This window comes from Cheilinus undulatus, linkage group 22 (genome assembly GCF_018320785.1).
Source record: "Cheilinus undulatus linkage group 22, ASM1832078v1, whole genome shotgun sequence".
Lineage (NCBI taxonomy): Eukaryota > Metazoa > Chordata > Actinopteri > Labriformes > Labridae > Cheilinus > Cheilinus undulatus.
Window position 1 is genome coordinate 3945466 of NC_054886.1, and position 11472 is coordinate 3956937.

Consider the following 11472-nt stretch of genomic DNA (forward strand, 5'->3'; position numbering starts at 1 on the left):
TTCAAAAACAACAAAAGTCGTATACTGACACATCTACAGTTGCCGTGGTTCGTGTTATGCAGATCTCTATAGAGTTTATTCCTTCAGTAGGGGCGCACCTCGTTAGAGACTACGTCACATGTCAGAACGTTCATCCAATCACCCTCCAAGTTGTTTTCAAAGGCTCTGCCCTTTCCCAAACACTGTCTATGAGTGGTTTACCAGCTGGCGGGCCAGGTTAGGGTTGAGCTGCTGTTAGTGTTGACATGATTCTATGTCTTTAATGCTTCTGCCATGGGTGAACACATAATGAAGGTAAAAGAGCCATGCTTGCTATAAAGGATCTGTGGTTGCATGTTAACTTTGTGGCTTTTCACCTCCGTTTTTTCAGTTCTTTTTACCTCTCGTGCTTTAGGAAGAGACCTAATGTTGATATAGCGATGATTTATGATCCGGAGTGTGTGCACTGTGTTGTATTCTGAAGTTGACCAGATAAGTTGCGCATATTTCTGGTTGTTTGGATCAGTCTGCTGTTTGTGGATCAATGCAGTTTGGCAGCAGCTGGCACCGAAAATAGACTTCCAACGAAGTATCTCCAACGAAGCGAGACAGAATGTCGCTTCAGGGATGTGCCCGAGCCGGCCTGGAGCACGAACAGTGGAACTGCTCCAAATGACTAGAGAGTGAGCAGTTTGTCCTGCAGTACAGTTCGCTGGTGGCTGGCCTTGTGTGGAAATTGGAGGTGAGCATCTTGCAGAATCTATCTTTTGTTGTACATTTTCCACGACAAAGTAGGTAGAATGATATATTTTGTTGGAGAAAATACAGTGTTTTGAGACTTTAATTTCACATACACTCCAGGAGAGGGGCTGGGGTCTCAGGAGCTGTTTTGACATTTGTAATATGTATAACTTTGCTACATTAAAGATTGAAATGCTGCTGGTTTCTGACAAAGCTTTGAAGCGTCTATTGTAATTTACAACATTAATTTAACAAATTGCACAGCATGCAAAGGGCTTACTCGTAACATCTAAGTGTTTTGAACAAAAGGCTTCCTAATGTGGAATTTTCCATGCAGCCATTCTAGTCAGGAAATATTCACGCTCAGGAGTCATGTGGTCGTTTGTCTTCTTAAGTACCAGCACTGCCATGGCAGTACATGTGTGCATTGTTTCCAAATAAAGACATTCAACCTGATTGGCCAGTCAAATTCAGAGCCTGCTCTTTGAAGAGTGAGAAAGGTGCAGAGATTGCATTCATTCATCACAGCTAGAGAAGCATGATGACACCTCCAAGCTTTGCTCTTTACATTGCATGCCTTCTCATGGTGAATGCTGGTGAGTTTTTTTTTTTTTATTATTATTTAATATCACATTAACATAAACATTCTTACTCTGAATGTGTTTTGTGGATTTTGGTTCACAAAAGTATAAAATCCTGACATGATTGTCTTGCATCTTCATTTTCTCCTCAGCTCCAGAGAAAACTTCAGGCCGTTCATCTTTTGAATCTGTGAATGTTGGGGTAAGCGTGACTTTGCCATGCAAGTGTCAGGAAAAGTCAACAGTGATGTTGTACTGGTATAAGAAACCTTTAGGACAGACTCCACAGCTGATGTCTCTGTACTATCAGCACAAAAATGACGCCACCTTTTATGGCCAATTCAAGGGCGAACGGTTCTCACTGGACACTGAAGACCAGAAACATCACTTGACGATTTCAGATTTTGGAATTTCGGATTCAGCGACCTACTTCTGCTTAGGAAGCACTTTATATGTGGTTGAGTTTTGTGAGAGCATTACTGTCAGTGCAAAGGGTTTAGATTCAGACGTCCAAGCCGTCATCCATCAGTCAGAGTCTGAGAGCACCCAGATAGACGATACCTTGACCGTGACATGTGCAGTCCACGCCGCGACCTGTGATGGAGAACACAATGTTTACTGGTTCAAAGACTCAGAGGAAACTCAGCCAGGACTCATTTACACCCATGGAGGCAGGAATGATCAGTGTGAGAGGAAACCTAACTCACAATCAAATACTTGTGCCTACAATTTGCCAATGCAGGACGTAGATCCTGCTCATGATGGGAACTACTGCACTGTTGCATCATGTGGACATGTTCTGTTTGGAAAAGGGACCACGCTGGACTCAGAGGGTATGTATCTCCCTAAAACATGTCTCATTTAAAAGTATTGGTCATATTTCCTTTAAGGGTGAACGCCTCTTATTGAATTAATGAAAAGTACAGGCTAGAACTGTCATGATTCCACTTTTCGGGGCAAATGCAAGGCTTTTCTTGGGCCAATCCAATGTCGTACAAAAACCTGGAATACAACTCGTTTTTTCCCCAAAAATACCATTTAAATCTTTCTAACGGTACAGAAATAATTTCTTAGAAGTAACACTCCAGGATTGATGATTATGTCCTTAAAAAGATGGTTTAGGAGTTGTAGGGGTGGGCTGGGATCACAGTGTATGAACAACTGTGCTTCGAAAATGTATTTGCCTTCTGGATTTGATATGTCTTTGCATATTTATCACAATTAAATGTTTCAGATTATAAAATATTAGTTCAATCTTAGACAAAGATTACCTGAGTAAATAAAAATGCAGTTTTTAAATGGTTTCTTTTATTAAGGGGGAAAAAGCCATTCAAACCTACTTGGTCTTATGTATATATGGATATATTGGCCTCTAAACCTAATAACTGGTTGTTCTACTCTTGGCGGCAAAGGAGCACTGTTGATCCACTCTTCTTTGCAGAATTGTTTTAATTCACCCATACTGGAGGGTTTTCAAGGATGAACAGCCTATTTAAGATCATGCTGCAGCATCTAAGTCAGAATTAAGTCTGGACTTTGTTTACGCCACTCTGAAACCTTCATTTTGTCTTTTTAAGCCACTCAGAGGTGGACTTGCTGGTATATTTTGGATCATTGTCCTACTGCATAACCCAAGTGTGCTTGAGCAAACTGATGGCCAGACATTCCCCTCCATGATTGTCTTGTAGAGAGCAGAATTCATGGTTCCATAAATTAAAGCAAAGTTCAACTTTTATATTATTTGGCCTTTATTTGACTATTTTATCCATTAGCATTTTTATTTTTTGTGAAAATACATTGCATTTTATATTAGTTTTCAGTGAATTTCCATCGTTATTGCAATCCTCAGCTGTTGTTGAGCCGTTGTTGCAATGACGTCATTGCCCACGGCCAGGGTAGTGTCTGAAACCGTTTTGTGTATTTACAGTGAGTTCACTATATAGTCCACTATATGCTTCTCACTATATAGAGGATAGGGAGTAGGGAATGAGAGAGCGGTTTCGGACACAGCCTCTTTCTTATTGTTGAATCATAAAATCTGACCTTAACAGAGTCACGTGAGACCTGCAGGTCTTAAGATGTTGTTCTGGGTTCTTTTGTGACCTCCTGGATCAGTTGTCAGTGCCCTCTTCGGGTCATTTTGGTAGGCCGGCCACTCCTGAGAAAGTTCATCCCTGATCCAAGTTTTCTCCATTTTTGGATAATGGCTCTCACCTTGGTTAACTGGAGCCCTGAAGTCTTATAAAATGGCCTTGCTTTTCCAGTCTGTTAGATGTCAGTGACTTTGTTTCTCATCTGTTCTGGAATTTCTTTAGATGGCACCATGATGTGATTTGTGAGATCTTGTAGTCTACGTCACTTTGTCAGACTGGTTCCATTTAAAGGGATTTCTGGATTCAACAGGTCTTGCAGTAATCATACCTGGGTGTGGCTAATGAAATTGAACTCTAACCTTGCAGAGCAGATGGATATGCCCATTTATGAGTTTCTCACTGGTAAATCCATCTTGCAAAGGTCCCGTCTGAACCGTTTTGGCCTGGTTGGAAAGTGACAGGACCAATCTGGCGAGGGGCAGTACTTACGGGCGCAGCAGAGGCGTGACGTAAGCAAGCAGCAACAACAGGCTGGAGCAATTATGGTGTAAGTGATTATCGTGGATGCTGCTTAAGCGCCAGTTTTATCAGAACTTGACAACATTCCTTTGTTAAAAGAAGAACAAAGAACAGCAGTGAGTTGTTTTCTTTTCAAAAATGACAAAAGTTGTGTACTGACATGTCTACAGTTGCCATGGTTTGCGTTATGCTGTTCTCTATGGAGTTTACTTGTCAGTAGGGGCGCACCTTGGCAGCAGCTACAACATCATGTTTTGTTGCTCTGATTGGCCCATAAAAATGTGACAGACAAAACGTTCATCCAATCACCCTCTGAGGTTTTTTCCAAACCTTCTGCCCTTTCGGGGCAGGAAGTGTCGCCAAAACCAAATTAAAATATCCGGTTAAATTTCAGAATTAAATACTCTGTGTTGACACCAAACAAATGCCAGATCATATTTACTTTCACGACATCAACAAAATGTCATAATGGGGCGCAGCAGAGCTTATGGTCAACAGGTCAGAGGAACATGAGGAAGCATTTATTTAGAAAGGGTTTCTGACCCATGGTAGGAGAACAAAAATCCACATGTAAGGACAAAACAAAGACAAATCCAAGCAAGTTCATCCTACTCCCCTAGTCCAGAACAATAGCTTCACGTGTGTTCATATGTTTTATAGCACTACAGTAGTTTCTACTCCCACAGCCACATGTGATTCTGTAACTACTGCGAAACTCCTCGGTCTAGTGGGTCTAGCAGTCCAGCAGTGCTGCACTGCAAACGCAGTCTGTGGGTGTTGATGGATGGTGGGGCAGCTGTGATGATCCCGTGGAAATCCTCTCCCCTTGCTCCGGTCTCTTGCCTTTCCTCTCCTGCAAAAACTGTGATAGGGAGGGCCTTTGGGTTTCCAGAGTGTCAGTTGGTTTGCAGAAGTTGACGGACCAAGGATTCAAACAGTTATGCATGTGCAAAGTTAAACGATTCAACCGGTTATGTTTGCACAGGTTGATGGAGTAAGGATGCATTCAATGGCACACAGAGATGTGGTGTTGACACGTGCCTGTTGCCCTCTTTTTGGTACTATAAAGGCCTTTACACACTGGGTCCGTTATTTTCAGATCCGTAATCCAAAAAACATCACGCACTCGGACCTTGCACGCTGGGCCCAATGTGGTTTTATTTGCCTTCACTGTGAACCTGCGTCTCTGTCATTCCTTTAAAATCCATCCTGACAGAGAGCTTCATACAGGACACGCTCATGCTTCATAGTGCTGATCCATGTTGGAGAAACAGAGAGCAACGTTATAATTCAGTCTCTGTTATGACCTGTGAGTAGGTTACAACGTATGCCTTTATCTGTCATATTTCCATGGCTGGTATCCCCATAATACATGAGCAAACTACGGTGTTTGAAGTGAGGTTTTGGTGTGAGAGAGGAAGAGAGAGAGAGGGAGGGGTTGGGTAGGGGAGAGGAGGAAGCACCGGGCACTGTTTTGAATCATCAGTCACCCATTTAAATCGATTGGGCTGATGGGAATTTTCATAAAATCAAACCTGTTACGAAAATATCGGCGTCAGTGTGCAAACATGATTATAACAACATGAGCTCGATTTTCTTTTTTAACATGTGACAAAATAAACGGACTCAGTGTGCAAAGGCCTCAACTCTGGCTGTGAATCACATGGGCTGGCAAGTGAGGGCTAAAGTGAAAGATGAGATTCTCCTGCTCATAGAAGTGTTTAAACTACTTTTATATGCCATAAAATAACAAAGATTTTGATAAAAAACAGTGAAACATCGTGAAAATGGGCATGCATTCGCTGACCCCCAAGGGTCAATGTCTAAACCACTGATCATCAACTGGCAGCCCGGGGACCACATCAGGCCCCACATTACTGCCTGTCCAGCCCCCAAAAGATCATTAAATTTAGAAAAAGAGGAAAAGAAGATTTTAAGAGTATCTTTTGGCTTTAAATGTCTGCAGCTGTTAAATCCAACCCACAAACAATTAACATTGAAATAGTTTTAGAATGACTTACCATTTCATCTGTTTTTACAGAAATTTACTGTCATAATTAGTAGATATTTAAAAAGGGTTACGGTTGGCAGAAGTGCTGCAAAAATGACCAGATAAAGTGGTGAAAAGAGATTAAAATGTGGCAAAAATTGGTTGAAGAGGGAAAAAGGGGCAAAAAAAGTGTCATAAACTGGTTACAAATGACAAAAAATTTTGTAAAAATGTAATGAAAAGTGGTCCAAACCTGGCAAAAATTGATAAATGAGTGGCACAAAGGGGATTAAACATGCAGGAAAAGTGGTTTAAAGGGGGGTAAAATCTTTCAAAAATTGAGTTAAAGAGGCAAAAAGTGGCAAAAAGTATCAACAATGAGTTAAAAGTGGGAAATACTGGTTTAAAAGTTGCAAAAATTGTTGAAAAAAAATGTAATGAAAAGGGGTTAGAAAGTGGCAAAACGTGGATAAAAGAGCGTCACAAAGGGGATCAAACATGCAGGACAGTGGTTCAAATGGGGTTAAAATCATGATAAATTGGGGTAATGAGGCAACAGGGGCAAAAAGTATCTATAACGGTTAAAAATGTCAAAAATGGGCTAATATTAGTGATAAATGACAATGCGGAGGGCCCATTCTCTTGGATTTTCAGGGTTCCAGCCGATTCTGTTGTCAGGCTTGTCTCCTTGTGGCCTGTTGTGTTATAGATAATAGGGATAGCTAGAGTTGAAATGTCCTGTATTTTAAAGGAAAATACAAATAAAACAACAATAATATTTCAATCAGACCAAGATATTCATTCAATTTTTGTGTATTTGAAAGTCCGGCCCCCAGAGTTTCTGTTGAGACTAAATCTGGCCCTTGTACAAAAGTATTTGATGACCCTGGTCTAAACTTTAGACTGTTAAACTCTGTTATTTTGAACTTTTTCCAGTAAATTTACGATTTTTAAAACTCTGAAATTCTCAGTTTGTGTATTTTATATCTATTCTTAAACCAGTATTAAGATAAATATAATTCATATCCATGTTCTTGTCATGTCTCTTTGAGTTTAGGTGAATCCTCTGCCTTGGTGTTCATCCTGAGCGCTCTATTGGCTGTCACCGTCCTCCTGATCACCTCATTGGCTGTCTCTTTGTACAGGAAAAAAAGCAGACACTACCAGTGTGCAGGTAACTACTCTCAAAGCTGACATCATGTCTTGTTTCTATAATGCTGTTCTATAAAAACATTTTCCATTTTGTCTCGTAGCAGCACACTCAAGCCCAGCTACAGCGGTAAGAAGCCCCTGCTATGAAATAAACACTAAAACTTCTGCCGTACTTTTAAATGTGAAGACGTTTTTTTCTTCCAGTCATGTGACGATGCGGAGAACCTTCACTACGCTGCCCTGAGTGTTCACAGAGCCGACAGATCAAGAAGACTGAGGGAAGACCAGACTACTGACTGTGTGTACTCCAGTGTAAGGCAGTGAGGCTGACTGGTGTTTCTCAGTTTCTATTGCAGTTATGTAAAAATGCTTAAAAGCTATGTCTTCTGCTAATGTATGACAGCTGTGTACAATTGATTTTTTTCTCTTGTATTTTCATAAGAAAAGAATAGTTGTATAATTGTTCATGCTGCATAACCTGACCTCATTACAATGAAGAGTTAAGACCCCAGTGTGTCTTTGTGGTTTTAGACAGGATGTCTTTAGTTCTTCTCTGAAATCAACAAGTGAGCACAGACCTTTAGAGACGTGCAACACTGACTTCAGAGGAAATGACACTTTCGAAAGTCCTGCACTGAAACTTTGTTTGGGGGAGGAAATTTAACAGATAAAATGTTTAAGAGATTGGTTGTAAACATGTAAAATGATGTAATGGAGGTTTCCTTAATCTTTAGGACTTGCTGCTCTTGTTTGTCTTACAAATAAAGGCCCATAACTACATGAGACAGCCTGTTAAAATGTATCTCAGAAAATCATCCTTATCAAGTTGTTTTGAAAAAGGGAAATCAACTCACAGAGAATGTTGGGAAGAGTGAATGATAAACTTTTATTTAGAGGTTATTTGTCCAGTCCGGCACTTTAAGAGGACTCCAAATCACTTCCACGTCAGTTGTTTGTTGTGTTAATAAAACCTGTCTCATGCTTAGGTAGTTTAATAGATGCTGAAAATATGGTTGCTCTGATCAGAAATACACTACATTGCCAAAAGTATTTGCTCACGTGCCTTGACTTGCATATGAACTTAAGTGGAATCCCATTCTTAATCCATAGGATTTGATATGACGTTGATCCACCCTTTGCAGCTATAACAGCTTCAACTCTTCTGTGAAGGCTTTCCACAAGGTTTAGGAGTGTGTTTATGGGGATTTTTCACCATTCTTCCAGAAGCTCATTTGTGAGGTCACACACTGATGTTGGACGAGAAGGCCTGGCTCTCAGTCTCCACTCTGTTTCATCCTAAAGGTGTTCTATCAGGTTGAGGTCAGGACTCTGTGCAGGCCAGTCAAGTTCATCCACACCAAACTCTCTCATCCATGTCTTTATGGACTTGCTTTGTGCACTGGTGCACAGTCATGTTGGAACAGGAAGGGGCCATCCCCAAACTGTTCCCACAAAGTTGGGAGCATGGAATTGTCCAAAATCTCTTGGTATGCTGAAGCATTCAGAGTTCCTTTGACTGGAACTAAGGGGCCAAGCCCAGCTCCTGAAAAACAACCTTATACCATAATCCCCCCTCCACCAAACTTTACACTTGGAACAATGCAGTCAGACAAGTACTGTTCTCCTGGCAACCGCCAAACCCAGACTCGTCCATCAGATTGCCAGATGGAGAAGCGCATTCCATGAAGCTCTCTACTCACTGTTCTTGAGCTAATCTGAAGGCCACATGAAGTTTGGAGGTCTGTAGCGATTGACTCTGCAGAAAGTTGGAGACCTCTGTGATCCATGTTTAAGAAACGCCACGTCGTTGATCAGTGTGAATGTGGATGATGCCAGGGATTGTCGCCCGATAAAGATTAGACACTAGGTCACACAAACACTGTTCTCAACCTCCAGGAAACTGAATTTTAACCCTTTCACCCTCTGTTAACAAAGCTCAAATCCTATGTAGCGTGACATTTTCACTTTCAGAGAATAGAGCCAACATTTCCTTCCTATTTCACAAACAGAGTAAAAACACTAGGAACCATTTTTTCAGAGAGCTTCTCTTCACTTTGAACACACAAAGACAGAGATGTGTTTTCATGTACACAGGATGGCTGCCTGTGAGTTTCTGCTCTGGTCAAGCTTGCTTTTGTCTCATTTTAACACAAGTGGTTGTGTCACCTTGCTCTTTTTCCACTCTGACAGGATGTCTCTGTGGTTTGGTTTTTGATGCTGTTGTTTGTTTCTAAGGACTCTGTTTTTAACGCTTGTTCCCACCTACTTGTTTTTCACACCTGTATCTCTGCACACAAAGTCCAGTTTTAGTACCAAGAAGATTACACGACTGGTGGAGCTGAAGAAGGTGTCAACAGTTAACGAGAAATGTAGAGGAGGAGCATTATGACAAAGTCCCCAAGCCTTCCTTTGGTTACATCAGTCTTTCTTTAGCAGTCTCCAGCCTCTAAATAAAACAGAGGTATTACTCCTTTTTGATTTTGAAGGCTGGTTGTTGCTCCTGTGCAAAGGTAGTGGTGTAAGTTTTACAGGTTTTGGGAATTCTGCTTTCTTAAAAAAGATGTATTTCGTATTAAAACTGGTGCCTAACTGACATATAGTGCAGCAGAACTTAGGTTGCATGAAAAGACACAGTAGAGCGGAGGCAGAGAATTACATATAGATTACATATAAGCAAAGCCGCCCATAACAGGGATAAAGAAGAGAGCTTTCTGGGGCCCAGTCTAAGAAAAAAAGTGTTTTTGCTGTAGTGCAGTATAGCCAAATTAAAATGTGAACCCCCTTTCATAAACCAAAGCTCCCTTATTGTTAATGGTAACAATGTGCATGGGCAAAAAATGACTAAAACATTTGGAAAGCAATGCCAGACTTCATAGCTAAGCAATACTGTGGATGGGAAATGGTGTGAAAGTGGCAAACATTAGTTAAAAGACACAAAAATGGCACAAGTCAGAAAAAAATGGGCAGAAATGGTGGAAAAATGATAAAAAGCAGTAAAAAGTGGCAAAAACGGTTAAAAAAATGCAAAAGTGGGACTAGAAAGGTTAAAAAAATGGATGGGAAATGGTGAAAAGTGGCAAACATTGGTTAAAAGACACAAAAATTGGCCAAGTCAGGCAAAAAAGGGGCATAAATGGGTGGGAAAATGGTGGAAAGTGGTTCAAAAGTTGAATAAAAAAGGCAAAATGAATCAAGAAGGGCAAAAAAGGGGCAAAGAATGGTTGGAAAAATGATAAAAATGTAGTAAAAAGGTGGCCAAAATGGTTAAAAGATGCAAAAGTGGGTCAAGAAAGGTAAAAAAAAAAATGATTTCAAAAAACTGGTGAGAAAATGATTAAACGGAGTAAGAATAAAGTGGCAATTATTTGTTAAAACATGCACAAATGGGTCATGTTAGGCAAAAATGGTAGGAAAATAATAAGCCGCAGTTAAAAAGTGGCAAAAATTTACCCAAAAAATCCCTAAAGGCCCAAAAAAGGGTCTGGGCCCATGGTAAACAGTGTCAAAAATTGGTAAAAAGACAAAAAAAAAATAGGTCAAGACAGGCAAAAATGGGTGGGAAAATGTTGGAAAGTGGATCAAAATTCGCAAAGATGGGTTAAAAGATACAAAAATGAGTCAAGAAAGGCAAAAATGGACAAAGAATAGGTGGGGAAAATTATAAAAATAAGTAAAAAACTAGAAAAATTGGTTAAAAGGTGTAAAAACTGGTCAAGTAAGGCAAAAGAGGCAAAAATAGTGTAAAAATGGGGCAAATTGGGTTAAAAGGTGGGTTAAAAATGCAAGAAAGGGGAAAGAAATGCAGAAAATGGTTGGGAAAATGGTGGGAAGTGATTCAAAAGTTGCAAAAATTGGATAACAGAGGCAAAAACGGATAAAGAAGGCAAAAATTGAATAAAAGAGGCTAAAAATTGATCAAGAAAGGCAAAAAGGGGCAAAGTCTTTCACAAAGCTGAGAACCTGACACTTTATTGAAAGTCCCAACTTCTGTGGAAATGGCTTTGTACATAACATTGAGGGGAAGAAAGGAAAGCAGCTCACATCACTGATTTATAAATGAAAATAAATTAACTTGCAATGCTATTAAAGCAAAATGCATTTTACTCCCTATTGCTAAGGGGTCAGTTTCAAAATCGTGCAACAGGATGAATCTGCAGAGGAGCAGAAAAGTGTGACCCAGTTTAAATGAGAACTAAACTTTGACAGCTGACCACACAGCAGTTAGGAGGAAAAAAAGCAGTCCTTTGTGGTTGTTTGTGGTGTGCAGTCCTCATTTCTCTGAATAAGGGCCCACACTCTCAGACATGCAACATCACATCTGCAGCTGAAGCTTCTGAGCAGTACGGCCTCACTTTGACAGAGCTGTGACTTAATCAGACTTGTGCAATGATAAACTGACGTTCCACCCGCGGTGTTG

The 11472-nt window shown here is 40.4% G+C and overlaps 1 protein-coding gene across 1 annotated transcript; it reads left to right on the top strand.

Moving 5' to 3' along the window:
• Positions 1-1267: 1267 nt before the first annotated feature.
• On the top strand, positions 1268-7202 carry LOC121504962. The gene is made up of 4 exons (XM_041780078.1): positions 1268-1316; positions 1454-2134; positions 6961-7042; positions 7157-7202. Exons 1-4 carry the CDS (start codon positions 1304-1306, stop codon positions 7200-7202), a joined length of 822 nt encoding a protein of 273 aa, XP_041636012.1. The 5' UTR covers positions 1268-1303.
• Positions 7203-11472: the final 4270 nt, after the last annotated feature.

What these genes read in the sequence shown, in the direction of transcription:
- LOC121504962 (XM_041780078.1), top strand. An exon ending in GACCACGCTGGACTCAGAGG is followed by an intron (nt 2,135 to 6,960) that starts GTATGTATCTCC and finishes CTTTGAGTTTAG; the next exon opens with GTGAATCCTCTGCCTTGGTG. An exon ending in ACCTCATTGGCTGTCTCTTT is followed by an intron (nt 7,043 to 7,156) that starts GTACAGGAAAAA and finishes TTTGTCTCGTAG; the next exon opens with CAGCACACTCAAGCCCAGCT.